At 44.5% G+C, this 24219-nt stretch overlaps 3 protein-coding genes across 3 annotated transcripts in view; 2 read left to right on the top strand and 1 right to left on the bottom strand.

The window, feature by feature from the left end:
• Positions 1-11100, top strand: part of TMEM43 (transmembrane protein 43) — a 38979-nt gene extending 27879 nt beyond the window's left edge. The window contains exon 13 of the mRNA XM_015429382.1: positions 11018-11100. The gene's annotated coding sequence lies outside the window, so the exon portion shown is untranslated. The remainder of the gene's footprint in view (positions 1-11017) is intronic.
• Positions 1-19245, bottom strand: part of XPC (xeroderma pigmentosum, complementation group C) — a 26142-nt gene extending 6897 nt beyond the window's left edge. The window contains exons 1-11 of the mRNA XM_015429358.1: positions 19131-19245; positions 16337-16508; positions 14210-14325; positions 12063-12180; positions 10927-11011; positions 9589-9746; positions 9232-9349; positions 7316-7405; positions 5756-6706; positions 3348-3508; positions 2769-2850 (exon numbers count right to left, since the gene is read on the bottom strand). Of these exons, the coding sequence (XP_015284844.1) occupies positions 2769-2850; positions 3348-3508; positions 5756-6706; positions 7316-7405; positions 9232-9349; positions 9589-9746; positions 10927-11011; positions 12063-12180; positions 14210-14325; positions 16337-16508; positions 19131-19245 (2166 nt within the window). The remainder of the gene's footprint in view (positions 1-2768; positions 2851-3347; positions 3509-5755; positions 6707-7315; positions 7406-9231; positions 9350-9588; positions 9747-10926; positions 11012-12062; positions 12181-14209; positions 14326-16336; positions 16509-19130) is intronic.
• A 3224-nt stretch (positions 19246-22469) lies between these two features.
• The window catches only part of LSM3 (LSM3 homolog, U6 small nuclear RNA and mRNA degradation associated), a 5947-nt gene continuing 4197 nt past the window's right edge, over positions 22470-24219 (top strand). The window contains exon 1 of the mRNA XM_015429376.1: positions 22470-22520. Coding sequence (XP_015284862.1) covers positions 22500-22520 — 21 coding nt within the window. The 5' untranslated portion in view covers positions 22470-22499. The remainder of the gene's footprint in view (positions 22521-24219) is intronic.

Raw genomic sequence — 24219 nt, 5'->3', positions numbered from 1 at the left:
TGTTTCAAAGGGGAATGGGTGTAACCCCCCCCCCCCCCGATCACAACACGCAGACCACCCTATGTTATGGGCAGGGAATTATCATATAATACCTAGGCTCTCTTCTAGATTGTAATTGTTTGGTGGCCCTTGTTCATCACCCCATACCCTCCACCCCAAACAAGGTGCTTCTCTACTAAAGTCAGCTGGAACCACCTAGACCACCACTACGATTTCTTCACCCAGCCAGAAGACATGGTAAAGGTCAGTAGTTTCTTGACAAATGTCTCATTGGACTCTTAGTCAGCATCCATGTTATACTAAAGAGCAGCCCAGGAAGATTGGGGACGGGAACCACAGACCATTCCTGAACTTGAAAGGACAAGCTTTTCAACATTGGGGCTCCTGTAGATTTAATAGTTGTGGAGTAGGCAAAATTTCAACAGGCATAGTTTGCCACAGGCGAGTGATACAAAGGCAGCAAAAGCTTCACCTGAAACTCCCATCTCCAGAATCATAAAAGGCACAGAAGACTTGATGCTGAAAAGTAGACACATCATCCCAAACATCCCAAGAACTGTGAAGAGTAGGGCAAATGTAACTTGTGAATTCTCATATGTGTGTCCCAGCAAATCTCATCTCTGATTTATTTATCTGAGGTGGTTTTTTGTCCCACCATTCCTCCAAGGACCTGAAGATCCAGTGAAGTGTAGGGGTTACAGTCCTGGACTAGGATCCAGGAGACTCAGATGCAAACCCCCACTTGCCGGGTGACCTCATGCCAAGATATTTCTCAGTCCAAGCTATGTCACAGGGTTATTGCGAGTGTAAGTGGAGGAGAGGAAAATTTAGTACACCACCCTGAGCCCCCTGTAAGAACAGATACAGATGCATTTAATAAATAAAATACTTAATAAGGGGGCCTATATATTGCCCTTCCCCCTCTTTCTTTCTCACAACATCACTGTGAATCAGGTTAAACTAAGAAAGAAAGACAGGCCCAACATCATCAAAAGGCTCAAGTACTTGTAAAAGGTAAAGGTTCCCTTGCTCGAAAGCCAGTCGAATCCGACTCTAGGGTTGTGGTGCTCATCTCCGTTTCAAAGCCGAAGAGCCAGCGCTGTCCGAAGACTTTTCCGTGGTCATGTGGCCGGCATGACTGAACCCCAAGGCACACGGAACGCTGTTACCTTCCCACCGAAGCGGTACCTATTTATCTACTTGCAATTTCTTGCTTTCGAACTGCTAGGTTGGCAGGAGTTGGAACTAGAGACAGGAGCTCACTCCGTCATGCAGCACCCGGGTCTCGAACTGCTGAACTACTGACCTTCCACAGCCTGCAGTTCAGCGTCTTAACCACTTGAGCCACCGCAGCTCCTCAAGTACTTGTACAGCCTCACAATTCCTCCTGCATTCAACTGTCCTTGGAGACACAGCAGGCTGAGCAAGAGGTGGCCAGGAGTCAGAGGTGCCTCAACAGGAGTGGCTGCCCGAGTCCACTGTCCCTGCCTGCCTACTCCCGTCTCTTCCCTCTCGGCAACGGATACTGCAGAGAGGAAAATGTGGAAGCAGCAACCAGTGCAGTGGCCAAGTTTCACTGAGGTGACGAAAAACAAGGCAGATTGTGAAGAGCCGCAGGGGGATCTCTAAACCGGGTGAGTGGGCAACAACATGGCACACAAAGTTCAAAGGGGATGAGCGTAAGGTGATGCACCCTAGAACAAAAATCCTAACACTTTAAATATAGGCTGACGGCGCTTGAACTGGCTGAGAGCAAAATTAAAAAGAGATCTTGGGGTTGTAGTGAAAAGCATGGTAAAAGCGTTGACCCAATGGGTGGCAGCAGTGAAGAAGGCAACCTCCATGCTGGGAATGATTAGGAAAAGGACTGAAAGTAAAATTGACAATGTTGTAATGCTTTTGTATAGAGCTACTGTGTGGCCTCACCTGGAGTACTTTGTGCAATTCACGTCATTGTATCTCAGAAAGGATATCACAAAGCTGGAAAAAGTACTGAGGAAGGGCAACCAAGATGTGTCAGAGCACCTTACCTATAAGGAAAGGCTAGAGAGTCTGGGACTTTTCAGTTTAGAAAAGATAGGACGAAGGGGGAACATGATAGAGAGCTTTATAAAATTACACACATGGGGTAGACAGAGAGAACTTTTTCTCCCTCTCCCAGGATATTAGAACTTGGGGACATTCAATAAAGTTGATAGACAGTAGATTCACAAGGGACAAAAGGAGCTACTTCTTTATTCAATGAGTGTTTAAAATGTGGAATTTCCTGCCAAATGTTGTAATGATGGCCACAGCCAAAAATGGCTTCTAAAGGGGGATTAGACTGATTCATGGAAGATAGGTCCATCAGTGGCTACTAGCCATGAATCTCAAAATGTAGAGACAATAAACCTTGGAATTACAGTGCAAGGAAGCAGTATCAGAGGAAGGCTGTGGTCTCAATGACCTTTCCTTGGCCCTCCAGAGCAATTGGTTGGCCAGTGTGTAAAACAGGATGTTGGTCTGTATGGACCCCTGTTCTGATCCAGCAGGGCTCTTATGTTTCTATAAGCGAATGTGTTATTCTGTCTCCTCTAATACTGGTAACCTTAGATGGGAGGAGGACCTGAACACAGCCCTCCAGGGTCATTAGGCTACAGGTCTTCCCCACTCTGGTGACCCTCTGGACAGATTCCATCTCAGGTGAAAAGTCCTGTGTTTGCATACTTCATTTTGTCACTGAGAGACAGTCACAACTCCTGCCCACAGTCACCATTCCCTTCCCTTACCTTATACGGTACTTCCCCAAGCCTCACTACTCGAGCTTGCTTCAGCCATGTGTCCTTGGAGTGCAGTGCGTGGACACAGTCTCTGAAAAAAACCCAAATGAAACAGCATCCTTTCTCAATGCAAATGTGCACAGTGACTCTGGTTATTATGCATCATGAACACTGCAGTTTAAAAAGAGAGAATCAGAACGGTGCTAATGCAACCCAGATTCTGCAACAAGAAAAGCGAAAGTTCTGCTGTCACTACAAATTGACTACACTTGCAAATGGTTATAATTTTGCATTATTTATTCTGCTTCTCATGCAGAAAGCCAATGAGAGATGTACATTCATGCCGCCCCCACAAGCAGTCAATTCTTTTGAAATTTCACCAGGCATTGTCCAACATGTTCAAAGGTGTTCTTCACAGCCATAAGGGCTAGAAATCCTTTTTTTAAAAATGGAAGCTGGGATGCCCAAGCTGCTGGATTCTGTACTCCATAACAAATGCAGCATTCCCACAGCCTTTACACAGAAAGCACAGGTTCTATACCCAGGGAAGCCACATTTCATGGCATATACACCTGAGGGATGTCTCACCTGGAGTACACAGCCTCCCCTCGGCAGTATCCAAGCACAGCAGCTGATTCAGGATAGATGGCTTCATATTTAAGGAGATGCCTCTCTAAGGCATAAAGTGGGTGATTCTTGTATTCACCAATGGCTGTTGGGAGGGGCTGGTCTTGAAGCTGAGCTAGAAACTGAGGGAACCATACTGTCAGTGGCACACTTCAGAGTTCATATGACACAAATATATTCATTCTTCAGTTGTTGGAAGGCTAAGGTCAGCAGGCACCTGCACATTTGATCATGTGATGACCTGCAGGTGTGGATGAGCCATCACAGCTTAACACCACAAATGGATTTTTCATATCACCCGACACATTCACACATTCAGCTGAGAGTCATCAAAGGCTGAATAAAACAAGCAACGAGATTTCAACAGTATATACCCTTGCATGAACCAGATCTCAGACAGTCTGTATACAAGGAAAGAGTTTAAAAAAGCCAACTATTCCTGACATACGGTGTAATACGAACAGGGCGCATCCCTGAAAGCAATTTTCACTATTAAGGTTCAACCAGCTATGTGGCTTTTGCCAGGCATTTATTCTAGATCTCTTACTCCTAATCTACAGGGATATGTAGCAGCCCTAATAGTTCAGATTAGCCTGAACTTGTCAGAGCTCAGAAGCTAAGCAGCAGCAACAGTACTTGAATGACAGACCACCAATGAAGACCGGGGCTGCTATGCAGAGGAAGGCAACAGCAGAATACCTCCGCTCATCTCTTGCTTTGAAAACCCCAGGAGGTGGAACTTTAAGGGGTTGCCATGAGTCAGTTGCGACTTCTCAGCACACATGAATTACAGGGATATACGGCTCACAGAATCACAAGCATGCCACAGTGCCACACAGAAACCCCAAAAAACCAACATGGGGGGGGGGGGGAGGCCAGTTTCAGCCAATTGCTGCATGCATGTGCAGCCTGCAAGGTTGGTGGTGTTGCTTTGCGCACCACCTTCCTTGCTTGGGAGGGGGGAGAGAGAGAGTCAACTCTACCTCACTCTACCCTGTCCTGACCTGCTACATCCCTGGACTTCTGGTTGCACCATCAATTTACACAGGGCAGGGCCTGTATAAATGTTGTTCCTGTTGGTCTTTTGGGGTTTCTGTGTGGCACTGTGGCATACTTACACTGCCACAGTGCCACTTGTTCTGGAGTGTGCCACTTGTTCTCATGGCAAACAAGCACCTCCCAAGACAGTTCACTTTCCCTGAGATTCTCTGGGTGCTGCCTGTTTGCCTGCCTTAAGTGCTGCTGGCTGGGTTTCCCCATTGGAAACAATGGAGGTAATGGGGGTAACCTATTTGGGTGCCCATAGAATCCACCCCCCCCCCCCCCCCCAGCCACTAACAGCACCTCCATTTTCTCTATGGTGGGGGGAAAAGTTACTTTTCCCCCCACCATAGAGAAAATGGAGGGGATGGGGGCAACCTGTTTGGGGGCCTGTAGAATTGGACCCCCTGGTACAATGTTCTTAAAACTTGGTGGGTATCTTGGGGAGACGCTCCAGCAGCTACCCTGTGAGTTTGGAGCCTCTCCCTCAAACCCCCTCCCCTCCAGCCCCCAGAATATACCCTATGTTTTTGCCATTGACTTCAATGGCCCATAGGATATAATGGGGCTGAAATTGACATTCGGCTGGGGGAAAGACTCCCCATTCTGCTCAGTACTGATGAAACTGACATGCGGGAATCTTACTGCCAGCCAAAATTGATTCTGCCAGATTCCGCCGAATCTGAATCGGCCGAATTTTATTTATTTATTTATTTATTTTGCACACCCCTAGTTATGACTTACTTGCTTAGTCACTATTGGAAATAGGAGAGCAAAAAAGATTCTTGGTCTGATTCAGCAGAGGCCTTCTTATCAGTTCCTACCAAAAGAATACAGTCCCTGCCAGGCCAGGTCACTTTCATCACTAGAATACCATAAGAACAAGCTCTATAGCGGCTTTTTGCTGAAAATTAAAGTTTCACTGGACAGTGAGTTGCCCAACTATCCCTTTCCCTCCAAGCAACTCCAGCATAAATGTTCATTAATCAATTCTGCTTACAGTTTGTAGCACAATGGAATCTAAATAGGAACTACTAATTTATTAGGAATGCTTAACACGGCATTTGCTGCCTCTGTGCCAAGCTTGTAGATTGAAGAGTCTGCTACCCCTTAGTCCCTCCCCAAAGCCATTTCATGAAACCCATTCTACTAAAATCCAGAGTGCACTTCAGACCTCTAACTTCCAATCTTCCCATTCTCACACCCTACCCTCCCTTATTTTCTTTTCTAGAATATTTAAATATTAACAGGACAGGGGAGCACCAAGCCCATTTGGAACCCATTCTGGCCATGCAGAACAAAAAACTTACCAGTTCCATAGTACTTACCTCCTTTTCTTCTTTTTTCTCCCTTTCCACAAATGGGCTTCGGTATGGTTCCAAAGTGTCATTCCACCACTGGGCATCCACACGGCTTTTCCTTGTTGAAGTCATCCATGCCGGATCATATCTTTGTGTTATGTCCTTTACACACCCATCATTGTCAAAGCCCATGATGTAGTACACTGGTTTGGTAGCATACTTGAAGCACAGTGAAGGCTGACCAACTGTGCCATGAACACAGTTCACATCCACCCACTTGCCTTCTCGTTCAGCAAAAACCTCCACCCACTGATCCATGCCTCTCCGAATAACTGGCTCTTGAATTCCTTCTTCATCATCACTACTAGAAATTATTTTATTGCCTTTCTTTGGGTTTGAAGAACTTGAGGGAGACGTTTTCCTCAACAAATGCTCAGCGTTGTCTGAATTCTTGGGTTCTTTCAACATTGGAGGTGCAGATTTTCGTCTATTGGTAACTGCTGTTCTTGCTTTAGGTGTTCCCAGTGAGGGCCTATGCTTCCTATTAGGAGTTTCAAAATCATCATCAGAGACGCTACTATCATCTCGATCATGTTCTGAAGCACGGAATTCAGAATCACTGCCCTCATCACTTCCACTCTCCTCTTTGTAAGACACTTTTGAGGCCACTCTTCGTTGGCGGTCATTTTTGGGCTTCCCCAACCCTTCCCGTCCCTTCAAGTTGTTTTCACCATCACCAGATTCCTTTTCTTTCTGAGCACCTCTCAGTACCCTAGATTTACTTGTTTTCCTTTTGGCTTCAGGGGAATTTGGTTTCCTGTCAACTTCTACATTCTTTGATGCAATCTCCTCTTGGCCTGCTCTTTGTTTGCTCTTTAGTCCTGGGCATTTTTTTGGTGCAACTCTAGGCTTTTTGGCAGAACTATCCGATTCCTCAGAGACTAAATTGACAGAACGCTTCTTGGTTGGGGGCTTTCCCTGAAATAAAGGAGTTTTCCGTTGATTGTGAGAAGATGAAGGAAATTTAAGCCCATTAGGATCTTCTGTACAAGCCAAAAGCTTCAAAGAGAACTACTAGGTCAACAACACTATGCTCAGTATCTATTCTATACATTCATTGTTTGGCTCTGTTCAGAATCACACAAAGCCACAGTCTGACTAAACTAATTATGGTTAGCGCGACTGTAGAATTGTATCTACTCAGACAAACAAATACATTAGGGTCCACTGAACCAGGAGCTTGGATCCACCAAACATTTCTGATGAAAGGGATTTCCATCAGAGAAGCACAGCTTTCTTGCCTGCCTCCTCACACTGTAGCCTGAAATACTACTCCTGGGAGACACAGGGCTTCCCAGGAACAGCATAAGGGAGGAGTCAGAGGTCTGTAGCAGGAGAAGGGAATGAGTGAGAATCACTCCTCCCTTCTGTTGGTGGAAAACCTTTCATGGATCTGAGCCAGGATTTGAATCTGACTTGAAGAAACTAATACAGGCAAACAAAAATAATTCTTTCTTTTCAAAAAATCTGAACATATGCCTGCCCACTGCGATCTCACTACCCAGTGCTTTAATGTTCTGTTCTTACCTTCCCTGCTGGCTCTTTCAGAGGAATGGGTTGTAAAGACAAGACAAGCCGGCACAGCAGCTGCAATGACCGCAGAATGAGTAAGAATATCTATTTAAAATACAAACATAAATAATCTGTTTGGAATCTGAGTTTAGGTACGTAGTGATGGCCTCCCACTACATACATAAGTGCATTTTCCTACTTCCCCAATGACCTCAGAAATGTTATTTCCGGACCAAATGGAATGAAAAGTAATTAAAATAGCACTTTCCCCACAGCAGATGTGCTGTAGGTCAGGCTCTGATCTCCTTTGCCCATAAGTTTCTGTGGTTGCTTCCACTGGCATGGCTGCTCCAGCTCTGTTCAGATGCCATGCAAAGGCTCCTGCCCCAAAGTTTTTTCTAGCAGCCAGTTTTTGCACATCTGAGGTGTCACTCTGCAGATGGCTAAGATCTATAGCTGCCTCTAGACGTGCATTCTTTGTGGTGGCCCCCACTTTGTGACTGCCTAAGGAAGTCAGGAAGGACCCACACTTTTATCACTCTACAAACGACGCAGAACAGAATTGTTCAGGAAGGAATTTTTGTAAGCAGAGCTCATATATAATGCCCAGGCTAGCCCGATCTCATCAGATCTATGACACTAAGCAGGGTTGGCTCTGTTTCGTATGTGGATGGGAGACACCAAGGAATACCAGGGTCACTACGCAGAGGCAGATAATGGCAAATAACTTCTGGACGTCTCTTGCCTTGAAAACCCTACAGGGGTCACCATAAGTCAGCTACGACTTGACAGCACTTTCCTCCAACACCACCACCCCGGTATAATGGAATGGTTCAGGAAGCTGCTTTTAGAAAAAGAACAGGCCTGTAGCCTAGTCCACTGTGTACGGCATGTATTTGTTGTATGTGTTATCCTGTTCTTATGGCTTTGTTTTCTCGTTTGTAATTCTATTTTCTGCACTGCTTGATGATCATGTCTGATGGGACTGGGACTGCAAAATTATAAAGTTACTTTTTTGCACCACTGTATTGCTTATGAGATCTCTCATATTATCTGACTGCATTGTCTTACACCGCATAAACTGCCTTGAGTCTCGGGAGAAAAAAATGAATCTTGTAATGGCCCCTGGAGTTAGTGGAAATCAGTGTGACTTGCAATGGTATGCTAAAGAGATGATTGGAGGTGCCACATGGGTAGAAAACCTTACACAGACGCAAAGCACGTGGTCACCGCACCTCAAAAAAGATATTATAGCATTGGGAAAAGTGCAGAAGAGGCCATTAAAACTATTAAGGGGATGGAAAACCTTTCCTATGAAGAAAGGTTAAAGAGGTTAGGGCTCTTTAGCTAGGAGAAACGATGACTGAGGGGTGACATGATCGATGTTTACAAAATTATGCATGGGATAGAGAAGGTAGAGAATACTTTTTTCCCTTTCACACAGCACAAGAACTTGTGGGCACTCAATGAAATTAATGAGCAGTAGGTTTAGAACAGATAAGTACTTCTTCACCCAAAGAGTGATTAACACAGGGAATTCACTGCCACAGGAAGTGGTGGCAGTTACAAGCATAGACAGCTTCAAGAGGGGACTGGATAAACATATGGAGCAGAGGTCCATCAGTGGCTATTAGCCACAAGGTATAGATGGAACACTATGTCTGGGGCAGTGATGCTCTGTATTTTTGGTGCTTGGGGGGCAACAGTGGGAGGGCTTCTGGCCCCGCTGATGGACCTCCTGATGACACCTGGTTTTTGGCCACTGTGTGAATGTTGGACAGGATGGTCCACTGGCCTGATCCAACATGGCTTCTCACATTGAGGTGGCAGCAAGCATTCACTTGGGTGTTCATGTAAAAGCTATCTTGTCTCCTATTCCAAAAGAACTGCATTCTCAACTGCTCTAGTTCCTTAAAAGCCTTGTCACTTACATGCACCAACTCTTCATCATCTCGCGCAGCATAGACAGCAAACCGCCGCTCCAAGGTGGACTGCCAACTTTCTTCATTATCGGAGAGCTCACTGTTGACAGTAAAGGTTGCAACAAACCTTGAAGAACAAAAACATGTCTTATTTTTTTTCCTACTCTTGTTGCTAGCTTCTTCATATTGCATCCCCATCTTTTCAGGGGACTTCTCCCATTCTTACAATTAAAGTTTTAAAAAAGGATAGACAGCTTACACTTAGATGGCTATGCACATGGAAAGAAATATTTTTTCCTTTGTTGCACTAAAAGACAGAACCTTTATAAAAAAAAGAGAGAGATGGTCACGGAGAGAGAATCTTACCATTTCACAAGGTTTGACAGATACAAGCGGTCTACACGATCCGTAGGCACTTTCGTGAAGTGGGCTGGGATTATGGAAAGACCGATCGCTTGGAGATCTGGCTGACTGCAGATTCTGTTCCGATAGAAACCATTTGCCAACAAGCACAGTAAGTGAACCTGTTGGGAAAAGGAAAGAGGCCCCCAAAAGAGAAAGCAGCAGATTTTTAGGTTAATGATGCTGCTCTGAGTGTGAAAATCAAAAAGGGCAGTCCCAACTTTGACCAGATTCGTTCTAGGAACCCAACACAGCTATCTCAACCCCTCCCCTCCCCTCCCACCACCTACATTTGACAAGCTGGGCCCGTCTCAGTGTATTTTCATGAGACCGGAATAGTTACTGCTAAGAGCAAGATGAGACCTATACTGTAATCACCCTGAGTCTGTGGAACGATTTTTGTGTTGAAATTACACGTTTCCTCCGCTATTTTTCCTTGTAAATGTACTAGCAGGCAATCGTTCCTTGTATTTGGATCCTTTTTGGTTTACCAGTTAAAGTAATAGTTTTAATTGCTGTTTTAGTCATGATTTTGTAATGCCATTCAGAGCAAAGAAACAGCGACATGTAAACGTTGTAAATAAATAAGCATGTTTATACCTTCAGGATGAAATCTTTACGAACATTTAAACAGAAATGTATGAGAAAGAAGAAACTGGTCTAATGAGTGACATTATGTGCTATTATAATTTTTTAAAAATTCTAACCTCCACACTAAAAAAAGAAAAAAAAAGAATATGTTCTGGATGACTTGAGTAAATGTTTCGTTCTCTTCCTAGTAACAACAGACTGAACTGCCACCTGAAATATTAATTATGTTCAAACGGCAATAAAAAATTATTTATTTTGAGATTTTTATTTCGCCCTCCTCAAAGCAGGCTCAGGGCAGATCACAGGAAACTGAGTCCAAGACTCGTTACAATAAAATCACATTAAAATAATTAAAACAATAAACAATTAAATTCACACAGGTAGCAGGTCTCTCAAGGGACAGAATAAGGTAGCAGAAACAGAATCCCATACTTGTCCTCTATAATTTCCTCAACTACACTCCTATTACATTAGATGCCAGCATGGTATAGGGGTTAGAGTGTGGGACTAGGAACTGAGACACACAGGTTCGAATCCCCACTCTGCCATGGAAACTCTCTGGGTGAAACACACTCTCAGTCGACCTACCTCACAAAGTTGTTGTTATAAGAATAAACTGGAGATGGGGAGAAGGTTGTTGTAAGCCTCCTAGGGTCCCCATTGTGAGTAACCGCTGGGTATAAATATATAAATAAATCAAGAAAGTCTTACCTTGTGCATATCTTCATGAACTTCTTTGTTGAAGCGTTTCATCATTCTTCGGAGATAGGTCTCAAACTCAGCTTTTTTCTTCTCTCTGTAGGATGCCACATCCAGAACAGTCAAATCAGAACTCATGCCCCGGAAGACACAAGAACAGATTCTTCACATTATAATCTGCATACAGCTTGGTACAGCGCTCCGCAGCTGTAATCAGACATTGCTTCAAACCAAGATTAAGCACAAACCCAACTTGTTCCTGTTCATCATCATCATATGGCGTTGTGTGTGGTATAGCCAGGAGATCCTAAGATCTAAAGTACTAGCTGTTTTTAGTATGGTGAGCTAGACTTATTGGGGGGGGGGGTGAAAGTGCTCTGACTGATACAAGGTCACCTAGCTGGTTTCATGTGGAGGTGTGCAGAATCGAACTGGTTCTCCAGATTAGAGTCTGCTGCTCTGAATCACTACACCACACTAGCTCTCTTACATGCATGCCATGCTCCTTCCCTTCTTGTACAGAGTGCAGTGAAGGAACCCTACTTTAAAATTAACTCTAACTGCTCAAGATGATTTATAAGGGCAGGCATGGAGTTAAATATAATCCAGGCTTAGAATCCTGATTTATGAAGGGACAATTAACTTTGGTAAAACAGTGCGGCTCGCATCCTATGCATGGGTTCAGTACATGCTGCATAAATCTATGCTGCAGAGTGCGCTTCCTCTTCTGCTAAAACTTCTACTTGGCCAAGATCAATGGTTTTCAATGGGCCCTTGAGCAAGTAGAAATCTTAATGGAAGTGGAAATGCACTCTGCAGCACAGACTATCTAGCGTACACGGACCATTTGCACAATCCAAGCCAAACCCTACACTCACATTGCACAGTCCAAGCCAAACCCTACGTTCACCAGGACATCTTCATCACCTTTGTGCGAGAACGTAGGGTAGATGGAGGAAGGTACACGGAAGCCAGCAGCAAGATGGACTTGTGTACACTGAGGCTCGATGTGACAGTGAATTGCAGCCACCATGTACAATTGGTAGTTGTGCAAATGCGGGCCTTCTTTGGATTTTCTGACCCACATGGGAGAAAAGGGAAAGCTAGCCACAGGTGTCTGAATGCAGAGCTCCCCAACCTCAGCTTACCTTCGCTCTCTTTTCTTTGCTTGTTCTGGTGTCTCAATCTCTATCTCAACCGTTTTGTTGGGCAGGGCTGGCATTGGAGAAATGTCTTTCAGGATCCCTATCTCAGGCTCACGAAGTTCTGGAAAGGGAAGAGTAAATCTAAACTGCCTGATGCCCAGTAAGAGGCCAAGTATTTCGGTTCTAACTCACAACTGATTCCCTATGTTATTGGGTGATTTTTTTTAAAAAAGGCATACTTTTCCAAGCCAGAGTCTTACGAAGAAATCACATCACGAAGGAGTTACGAATGCTTCAGCTTCGCAGAGAAGACACATATTCTCTCAACTGGTTTTAGGGACTTTACCAAACACAGATCTTGTCTGTTAAATGGGTGGGCATGCAGCTCTTTGTACCTGATGCTTACAAATATCTTAAGACAGGGGGCATACAAGGCAGGACCTAAAAATATAACATGAGATGAAGACCTCCAGTCCTGTGCAAACATGACCCAGCTGCCACGTGCTACCCACAAAGGATTCAAATGAACCAATTTTATCCATCTACCAACGCAGCTGAAGACACCTTCGCTGAATAAAGCCACCACTCACAGGCTTTGTGCTTCAGAATACAGGCAACTGTGTGATTAAAAGGGGGGGGGGGGAGAACCATACAGATTTCCAGCATAGAGGACAACTTCATCACAATATCTGTCTTCACTGGCTGGATTTTAAAGGCCAGCCAACTGACTAAACTAGTTTCATATTCCCAAGATCAAAACAACTCATTCTCTAACATACTGGCAAAAAGTAATCTATGCAGAACTCTTTGTCACATCTAGCAAAAACCTCTCACTCTCTCTCTCACACACACACAAACACACACACACACTCATGCTAAAACTACTGGAAATACTTAGGGACATGTTCTCCTTCCCATCAGACGACTCCATGAGGAACATAATATGACCCCTGACAACTCAATACAACATAGATTCGACCACATCAGATTTCAGAACTTCATTTCCATTCCTTTATCTAATAGTGCCGCCTTTTACCCTTTACCTTACTGGAGAAATAACTTTTCAACCCACTCCCCCCAAAAATTATTTATTTATTTATTTTATTTGGTTTATACCCTGCCCTCCCCGCCAAGAGGATATAACAACACTGTACATTTCATGGATGTTTCCAGTGGGAGCTGTGTTTAGTGTTGGCTGCTTGTTAAAACATGGGTTAAATATTATGTTTCTTTTTGGCCGCCACACACAAAACCACCCCCCCCCCCCGGAAATAGAGTAGATATAACACACCCTGGACCTTCCCACAACACCTGCCTGGAGAAAAAGCATGGTACCACCTCATACGCACACATCCAAAAAACCATCTCCAATGAAATCCTTTCCAGCAAAATGTTGGTGGCTGCTCCACATAAACCCAAAGGGCAGCCATAATGTATCATTCCATTCTAGAGTGACAGATGTATGCCATATGGTAATTCTTTGAAACAGCTGGCAACTAAAATATGTGCCAAACATTTGTAATGAATGAGAGCCAGTTTGGCATAATGGTTAGGAACGCGGACTCTAATCTGGGAGAACTGGGTTTGATTCCCCACTCCTCCACATGCAGCCAGCTGGGTGACCTTGGGTCAGTTACAATTTTTCCAGAGCTGTTCTCTCATGAGCAGTCCTTGAAAGAGCTCTCTCAGCCCCACCTACCTCACAGGGTGTCTGCTGTGGGAAGGGTCTGTTCACTCTAATTGTACTGCCATATATTAACATCTTCACTTTAATAATGACATCACAGCCTAGGACATCCAGCTAACAGAGTTGAACAACAGCTATGCAGAGCAATACAAGGCCTTTCTGGAAAGACAGGCTGCAAGAAGGCTGATATTTCAAGGAGGGACTATCCCCTTTTGCTACTAGGCAGTTCTCATATTTAAGTACTCTGCTTTCCTAGTGGAAAAGTCCAGCTATTATACACAACCAAGAAGGCTATGTTATTTTGTTTCACCTGATTTAAACTTATCCAAAGTTATTACCAAATGAACTCAAAACTCTACTCAGTTACCATAAAACCCAGGAGAATTCAGCACAAGAACAAGCCCAAAGAATGATGAATCTGGACATAGATGAATGTTTCACAACACCAAAAGAAAAGGACTACCTTCAACATCTTCCCACTCGTCTTCACTTTCCTCTTCCTCCTCATCCTCTCTCTTTTTGATGGCAGATTCTCTTTTTGTGACGGTCTCTTCCTGTAGAAGGCTGCTCTGCAAACCACTATAAAGGGTGCAAGAAGAAACATCTCGCTAACTAGGAGACCACATTTCAAAGAGTATCCGAAGCATACTTCTGTGTGCCAGACACTGCTGAAAGCCCCAACGGAAAAACCACAAACCCATACATGCACATTCTGTGTATAACGGAGGAGTGGGTTTTAAAAAACTGTTTAGTACACAATAGAAGTTGAAGCCTCAACCTAACAGGGGCTTCCTTACATTTTCATTAAGTTCTACAAAAAGAAGGTTCAGCAATAGAGAGTCATGTGCAAAACTGGGGTGTTCTGCCACCCTCTTCATGAAGAATAAAGAAATGAGAGCAACTTCTATCTGCTGTTTACAGCCCAACCATGAGCTAAAAGAAGTACCCTACTGGATCAGGTCAATGGTCCCTCTAGTCCAACATCCCATTTCACACATTGGCCAACCAATTGCTCCGGAGGGCCAAAAAGTCAGTTTATTTAGAGTACAGAGGCCAAGCCAATTAACACGCAATGCACCCACTTCAACGGAATGGTTATCTGAAAGCCATGTGAAAAGTAGGGATAAAAAATGGTCTGGTCTTGTACATCCCCTGCTAGTCAGGATGCTGTTGTCCTCAAAGTGTTGCATGAGCACATCTGTGCAGCTCAGAAGTTCCTCCCTACCTCAGCATAATGTTTATAAACAGGAAAAAGGGGACACGTCTAAGAGTAAATTAAGAGATGCAGTAGAGAAGGAGACTATTTATTTATTTATTTATTGGATTTCTACCCCACCCTCCCACCCCAAGCAGCCTCTGTGCTTTGCCAGCTCCTTCAATCATTTTTGTCCAACAGTCTACACACAAAGATTATGTGAGAAGGCACAGATTTTATGGTGGGATTCAGGAAATTAAAGAATAGCCCTCTGAAGTCAGCCAGATTGGTGTAGTGGTCAGAGTGTCAAGTCCAGGTTCAAATTTCCCCCTCAGCCACGGGAGCTCACTGAGTTACCTTGGGCCAATTACTAAATCTTTTGACTAATCTACATCATTAGTTTCTTGCCTTCCTTCAAAGGAACAGCAAGATTTAAAAAACCTATTAGGAAGATAAACAGAAAACTACAACCCACAAGGAGTTGCAGAGGCATTTCGTTTTCCCCTCAACCAGTATTTCCCTTTTCCCTTCCCTTTATTTACTTCATTTATACTCCACCTTTCTCCATGATGAGGACCTAAGCAGCTTACATCATTCTCCTCTCCTCCATTTTATCTTCACAACAACCCTGTGACATAGCTTAGGCTGAGCGTGTATGAGCTTCCACAGCAGAGAGGGTATTTGAACCTGGGTCTTTCAGATCCTAATCTGAAATTCTAAGCACTAAGAACATAAGAAGCCAATGCTGGATCAGGCCAATGACCCATCCAGTCCAACACTCTGTCACACAGTAGCCAAAAATACCAGGTGCCATCAAGAGGTCCACCAGTGGGGCCAGGACACTAGGAGCCCTCCCACTGTTACCCCCCCAAGCACCAAGAATACAGAGGGTCACTTGCCCCAGACTGAGAGTTCCTATCTATACCTTGTGGCTAATAGCCACTGATGGACCTCTGCTCCATATGTTTATCTAATTCCCACTACTCCACACGGTCTATCATGGGGTGGCTGCAAGTTGCCAAGTGGCTGCTGCCAGGCCTGGCCCTAATGAGCCCTCCCTCAAAGGGCAGAACATTCCTTGAAAGGCCTCTGCCTCTCCCCCTGCCTTTTACTAACAGAAACTAAGTTCTGAAGGCTGGCAAGACTGTTGTGGTTGCCTAGCAACAGCCACTATATTAATGGTGTTCCTTTCTTATAGCTACAAGTGCTGCTTCTAGCATGCTGGAGGCTTTTAACAAGTTTTTAAAAAAGATTTCAGATTTGTTCTGCAAACCTAGGGATTTTCTCCAGTTTGCAGAAAAATCTGTCTTGTCTGTTCATGGCCCCAGTCTCCAGATTTAAGTAACCACAGATGAGGCCATGTTGATAATTGGCTATACTGATAAATCCATTCACCTGCATTTTTCCTCTTTATCTTCTACATCTATATTATTCTCTGCTTTCACTTTTGACGTTGTTGTCTTCTTCCTTGAATTTCTGCAGGGTGGGTGATAGTCATTCCTCTCACAAGCTCTCTTCTTTTTTTCAGACAAAGACTTGGTCTTTGTTTTTTTCTGTTGAAAATCACCTGATGGAACCAGAAACAAAAATAAATATGATGTGTTTGGAAAAGCAATGCATGTTTAAATTATAATTGAATAACAACCCAGGTTATGAAAAGCCTTTCAAAACAAACCAGTAACAACTTCTTCTATGAACATTCAAATCAATATGTATTGTATTTATTAATAACTCCAAATTACACCAGTCATTACAGTATTTTTATTTCATTATAGATAGACCTATGCAAAAAGAATTAAATAACAAACAAAATACATTCCTTAGGACTCCAGAGGATTTGTTCCAAGACACAATGTATGCAACTCACTTCTATCCATACAAACTTCAGAGAAAGCCCCACACATCAGGGCTTATTTCTAGCTAAATATGCATAGGATCAGGACATACTTATCTACATATAAGAATTACAGCACTGCTGGATCTGACTAGTGGCCCTAGGGTTGCCAGCTCCAGGTTGGGAAATACCTGGAGATTTGGGGAGTGGGTGGGATTTGGGGAGGGACTTCAGTGGGGTATAATGCCATAGAGTCCACCTTCCAAAGCAGCCATTTCCCCCAAGTAAAGTGATCTCTGTTGCCTGGCAATCAACTGTAATCACAGGAGATCTCCAGCTACCACCTGGAGACTGGCAACCCTAGGCCCATCTAGTACAGAATACTGTATCACATTGTGGCTAAGCAGTTGCCCCAGAAGCTAACTAACAGTCCATAGAGGGCAAGACCTTCCGCTGATGTTGCCCTCTAGCACTGGTATTCAGGAGTTCGCTGCCTCTGACGATGGAAGTTTCCCTTAGTCACCATGGGGAATAGCCACTGATGGACCATGAAAGTCTATTTCCTTTTTAAAGGCATTGACACAAGCGGCCATCACTGCATTGCAATGAATTCCACCATTTAATGAGTACCAAAAATCTGTGTGAAACACAGTAACCAAGTAAGTTTGTTAATATCTGGTTTTATTACTTGAAGAAGCCCAGTAACAACAGTAGCCATTGTTAAGTGTTCATACTTTTTTGCTCGGTCAGAAAAACAACTACAAAGAAAGCAGTCCTAAAGATCTTTATCCCACTGTAAAGCAGGGCCCGAAACACTGAGATCCAGATAAGCCACACTTCATTGTGAAAACAGTGAGAAGAGTTCTTTAAATTTTTTAAAAGAGCACAAAGAAAACAAGAATTCATTAGTCCAGTCTGTGCAAGAGGTCTGGGCTCAGGGCTATTTTTGGGCAGGAACGCACAGGAACGGAGTTCCGGCTGGCTCCTGAGTTGGCCGCACCCAGCAGGAACTCATTAGCATAATAGGCCACACCCACACCTAACAACAGAAACTCATTAGGATTGGCTACATTAGGGGTGTGTGGCCTAACATGCAAAGGAGTTCCTGCTGCAAAAAAAGCCCTGGGTTTTGACAACAAACGAAGTAAACAGAATAAGAAGCAAAAGGTGAGTGTGGTAACATGGGGGTGTGGCCTAATGTGCTAATGAGCTGCAGTGTCAGGGGAGTGGTTTAATATGCTAATGAGTTTCTGCTGTTGGGTGTGGCCTATTATGCTAATGTGTTCCTGCTGGGCTTTTTCTACAAAAAAAGCCCTGCTGGGCATTATTGTAAAAAAAATTATTTACTTCATTTATACCCCATCTTTTCCTCCAATGGGTCAAACAGCTTACATCATTCTCCTTATCACAACCCTGTGAGGCAGGTCAGGCTGAGAATGTGTGACTGGTCCAAGGTCACCCAATCAAGCTTGGATGGGGATTCAAGCTTGAGTGGGGATTCAAACCTGGGTCTCCTAGAACCTAATCTGACACTCTGACCTCTACACTACACTGCCTTCTATGTCAACAATAAGAAAAATCACATGCCACAGAGGCAGAGAACCCATTCTCAAAGCTAAAAGCACTTGGTCCTTCTTCTTCAAGGATTAGCAGAGAAAAGCTTGCAGACAAGTGAAATTGAGTTATACAAGTAATAATTAATTATAATAATTATCATACGGCAGTGTGTGTCGTAAAGAGAGCCAAAGAGTGTGTGTAGTATAGAAAGCCATGAGAGCCAAAGATTTTCTGGCAGCCAGAAGTTCTAGCTCTTTTAGCGTTATGCACCACCAGGTGGTGAGCAAGACTGATTTTTAAGGCAACAGACATTTCAGAGGTGGTTTGCCACTGCCCACCTCTGCATCACAACCCTAGTATTCCTTGGAGGTCGCCCATGCAAACGTTAGCCAGGACCCTGCTTACCTTCTGAGATCTGACAAAATCCGGCTAGCCGGGGCTATCCAGGTCAGGGCATTGTACAAGTGAGGAGATAAGAACAAGGCATTATTTAAAAGGAGTCCAATTACTATCATAGACAGCTGTAATACCTTGGGGTGGGGGCACCTTCTTTTCAAGCAACCTTTCATTTCCTGCCTTACCCATTGCTGGGCAAGAGAAATTATCCCCTGACAAAGCAGTGATCCGCAAAATTAAATGTCCCCCAGGGTGAAGGTCCCAAAAGATCCTGTAATAGTGAAAACGCATCCTGGTTCCCCGTGGGAAGGCTGCAATCTCTCCCACTTATGCAACCACTTATGCAACCACCGGCAACAAGTCGTGAAACTATCCGCGAGGGTCTCTTTATTGCCCGCTCACCTTCTTGCTCCTGCTCGGGAGCTGCCGGAGGACCCGAGGCGGAGCCTGCAGCTGGCCCCCTGGCTTTCTTGAGCGGCCCCTCCGGCGGCAGGCCCCCTTGGCGCTTTCTGCCCATGCCGCTACCTGCCCCGAGGAGGCGTGGTGGCTGCAACACAAAGGAAGCCACGCGAAGGCGGAGAAAGGCGACCGGCTCCCCAGCCGGGGCGGGCTCGGGATCAGGAGAGGGCCGTGGCTAGACGCACGGCGGGAGGCTGGCTGCAAGCGGCCGGCCGCAGGTCGCTACCCCGCTACAGCCCAAAGGCCCCGCGGGATGCAAAGCAAGGGGGCCGGCCGGGCCCGCAGCAGGCTCCCTCGCGCTTCTCTCCTCGCTCCTCCTTCATGACGTCTCTTCCGTGCCGGGTCTGAGAGACACATGCAGCAGGCTGGAGCGAAGAGAGCGTCTTTTAGAAACAAGCGACAGCCTTGGGATAGCTTGAAAACTAACTCTCATAGACTGGCAAACAAATGCATAAATACATGCATACATATTCATACATACAGGGAGGCTAGAACCCGCGTGGATGCAAATCCACGCTCAACTCCTAGTCGCGAGGAACCTTCTTGTTTGTTTTTGCGGAAGCAGGCTAAATGAGCTATCTTAAGCATTACTCGAAAGTAAGTCCCACAGAGTTCAGTAAGTCCCTAGTAAGTTTGAGTCTAGTGGCACCTTTTAAGAGCAACAAAGTTCAGTTCTGGGTATAGGGTTTCGTGTGTACATGCACACTTCTTCAGATTCCCACCTGAATCTATCCCTAGTAAGTATGGTTAGGATGGCTGAGCTTTCTCCTGTTCAGCAGCCCTTTATTTCAGTTGACTGAATGATGCGCCTCGACACATTTCACAAGAGCTGGGAGCAGCAGATCGCCTTCATCTTCGCATTTATTGTAACATAATTTTTTGTGAGCTTTAACTCCTTCAGATGCAGCTTCATTCCCGACAACAAACTGACAGGTCTATTTAGCACCACATTGTTTAATTCTGGGTATGCACACGAAAGCTCATACCTTGAATTAAACTTTGTTGGTCTTAAAGATGCCACTGGACTCAAACTTTGTTCTGCTGCTTCAGACCAACACGGCTACCCCACCTGAATCTTAGACTTAGATTCTTAGTACCACATCGAAAATTGTTAAGAGCTGAAATAGGAATAAAGTCCCATTCTTTTATTAGAATTGTATTGTTGGTGGATCAGCATACACATTAAGGATGTTGGTGCACAGGTGACTGCATACACTAAACTACTCCCAGGGCTTGGTTGGTATATCACTAACCATCACATCATCTTCACCAGACGTACTAAAACGAAGGACAGCGATTGCCCATAGGGAATACATTCATTCATTCATTCATTCATTCATTCATTCATTCATTGGATTTATATCCCGCCCTCCCCAAAGGCTCAGGGTACCCATAGAAAATAATGGAGAGGAGGCTTGCCCAGAGAGGATGCAGTACATAATTGACAATAGAGAATCCATAATTGCCAATAGAAAATCCATGATTGCCAATAGGGAATAATGGAGTTTTGTTGTTCAGTCGCACAGTTGAGTCTGACTCTTCGCGACCCCATGGACCAGATCACGCCAGGCCTTCCTGTCTTCCGCCGTCCTCTGAAGTTTGCTCAACTTCATGTTCGTTTCATCTATGACACTGTCTAACCATCTCATCCTTTGCCGTCCCCGTCTTCTTTGACCTTCAATCTTTCCCAGCATCAGGGTCTTTTCCAGTGAGTGCTCCCTTCTCATTTGGTGGCCAAAGTATTTGAGCTTCAGTTTCATTATCTGGCCTTCCAGGGAACAGTCAGGGTTGATTTCTTTGAGGATTGACTGATTTGTTCTTCTTGCAGTCCAAGGGACTCTCAAGAGTCTTCTCCAGCACCATAGTTCAAAAGAATCTATTCTTCGGCGCTTGGCCTTCCTTATAGTCCAACTCTCGCAGCCATACATGACTACTGGGAATACCATTGCTTTGACCATGTGGACTTTTGTTGGCAGGGTGATGTCTCTACTTTTTATCATGCTGTTTAGGTTCGCCATCGCTTTCCTCCCAAGGAGCAGGCGTCTTTTAATTTCATGGCTGCAGTCACAGTCTGCGGTGATTTGGGATCCCAGGAACGTGAAGTCTGTCACTACTTCCACGACTTCCCCTTCTATTTGCCAAGGAGTGATGGGACCGGATGCCATGATCTTAGTTTTTTTGATGTTGAGTTTCAAGCCCACTTTTGCGCTCTCCTCTTTTACCCTGAGCAAGAGGCTCTTAAGGTCCTCTTTACTTTCTGCCATTAGAGTGGTATCGTCTGCATATCTGAGGTTGTTGATCTTTTCCCCAGCAATCTTAATTCCCACTTGTGATTCATCCAGGCCAGCATTTCGCACGATGTACTCTGCATATATATTAAGTAAGCAAGGCAACAATATACATCCTTGTCGTACTCTTTTTCCTATGCAAAACCAATGAGTTGTTCCATATCCGGTTCTAACTGTCGCTTCTTGACCCTTATATATTTATATAATGGAGTACATAATTGCCAATAGAGAATCCAAGATCATAACGAGAGGTCATTCTGGCTCTCCCAGCTCTCGTTAGGGAGTCTTTTAAAAGTTAGGAACTCTTTAAAAAGTTATGGCCGCCTCTGGCGATGCCGGCAGCTGCAACGGCCATGGGGGTGGGGTGAGAAACGTTCCCTTGCCTCCCTGAGCCCCGGGGCGGTGGCCTTGGACTCTTACGGACAAATTCCACCTCTCGCGTGTGATGTCCATTCTCTATTGGCATTCATGTATTGCCTATGGGCAATCGCTGTCCACTAATGCATTCCCTATGGACAATTGCTTGTCCTTAGTTTTAGTACGTCCCCATCTTCACATCACCTCGCCCAGCTTTCCACTAGAGTCACTTCACGCATTCTTCAAGGATACCTATGAACCCACCTTGGATGCTAAACAACTGAGTATGATATAAGTGACTTGACCGTAAGGCACTGATGGTCAGGTGAAACTTGACAGACAAGTTTGCATTTGATCCGGGAGATGCTTCGTCCACCCATGCAACAAATCACTCTTCTGTATATATGAACGCGCCCCGTGTGGATATAAGCCTGAAAGGATTTTTAGTTGCGAAACTACTAAACCGGCGCAACCAAACGACTATTTTTGTATCAGTAGGTAGATGCTCCACGGGCAACCAATCACAAGTTCCTCCTTGCAACCATAGTTACCGCTCGACTACATTGCCCATGGTGCCTCGCTGGATCGTCTTCTTATCCTCATCTGCGCACGCGCCATCGCCAGGGCATAAAGTCTCGCGAGGAAGAACTGGGGATGTGTTTGAAAAATGGCGGACGAAGTGGACCAGGTAAATAGGGCGGGGAAGTCGTTTGTGCAGTGGCGGTTTTACGGAGCTTTATGTTCATGGGTCTCTGAACGTGCAATTGCTTTATCTTTTCTGCTTGGGTTCAATATTAAGATTTTCGGAATGCTGCGACGGATGCTTTGGTTGAAGGGGGGGGGGAATAATCCTCTTTTAGCCCCCGTGTGCCTCTTTTTGTTGTTTAAGGTTTGGTGTCGTGATTAGAGCGCTGAATTAAGTTCTGGGTTCAAATACCCAACCGGCCGTAAAGTTTGGTGAGTAGCCTTGGGTCAGTCTCACGCTCTCAGCATACCCTGCTCTGCAAGGTTGTTGTGATGCTGTAATACGATGGGAAGGGTGATGTATGGTCTCCTACATAAGAACATAAGGGACACCAATGTTGGATCAGGCCAAAGGCCCATCCAGTCCAACACTCTGTCACACAGTGGCCAAAAATACCAGGTGCCATCAGGAGGTCCAGCAGTGGGGCCACTGAGTCGCTTAGAAAAACAATGGAATAAGAACAATGAAATATTTTGTTTTAGTAGTGTAACTTGCACTGGGGCTCTCTCTGATGAATGGTCATTAACTTACTGTTCTTGTATCCATGATTTTTCCCATGGCTGTCAGTTACGTATTTAAGTATTTATCTTCAACTTTTTCAATAAATATTTTTGGTAGCATAGAACTTAATTTTAAGGAATTGAGAGATTCCCCATTAGTGCATCTCTTTAGAAACTTGGATATACTTTCAACGTTTATTTTTATATTATTATTTATACCCGTCCCTTCCCCCAGTGGGTGACCAAAAGTGGCTTGCCTCCTTCTCTTTGCCTTCTCCTTGCTTCCGTCTTATCCTTATTCTCTTTGCCTTCTCCTTGCTTCCATCACAACAATCCTGTGAGATAGGGTAGGCTGTGAGTGTGGGACTGGCCCAGAGTCAACCAGTGAGTTTCATTTCAGAGTGTGGATTTGAAACTGGGTCTCCCAGATCCAGGTCTGACACTCTAACCACTGTATCAGGCTGTGTGTATGTTAAGTGCCGTCAAGTTACTTCCATCTTATGGTGACCCTGTGAATTACTGCTGAAGTGGATGGATTCCTTGACTATAATGCTTTTACTGCTAAGACAAGACAGGTTTTATCTTTGGTCCCTTGAGAGACCGTTTGTTTGTGTGAGAAAACATGGTTTTGGAGGCCTGTCTAGAGTGGCCCGATGGTACAAAATCTTCCATCTCTGGAGCAGACATTAAAAAACAAATTATCGGGTGTGAAGAAACCAAAGTAGCCAATCCTTTATCCATGTGGAACTCTCTCTGACTTAAATATTTTATTAATAGTGTGAGAAAAGTGGCAGCTTGGATCCACTCTAGGTTCAATGGTCTTCATTGTTTGGGCAATTCTGACAAATGGACTCAAGGTTAGAGAAGGTGGCAGGGACAAGTCTGTAATTTACATGCAGGTTGCTTATCAGTACAATCCCATGCAGACTTGTTCCAGGTCAAATCTTAGGCACAGTAACTTTGTGTGGGATTGCATTGTAAATTTACCAAACTCAATACAAGATCAAAGCCTAAGCTTTTAATGTTTCTGCAATTCACTGTGTCAGTTTTCATTATGAGGTAGAATAAAGGGTTAGCTTTTATTTCTTCCCACTACAATGTTTTTGAGATCAGTCGTTTCATCATAGTTGAATAACATACAA

The sequence above is a fragment of the Gekko japonicus genome, unplaced genomic scaffold (assembly GCF_001447785.1).
Source record: "Gekko japonicus isolate JY-2015 unplaced genomic scaffold, Gekko_japonicus_V1.1 scaffold12, whole genome shotgun sequence".
In the NCBI taxonomy this organism is placed as follows: Eukaryota; Metazoa; Chordata; class Lepidosauria; order Squamata; family Gekkonidae; genus Gekko; species Gekko japonicus.
The sequence above is the reverse complement of the archived record's forward strand: the minus strand, read 5'-3'. Positions and strand labels throughout refer to the sequence as shown.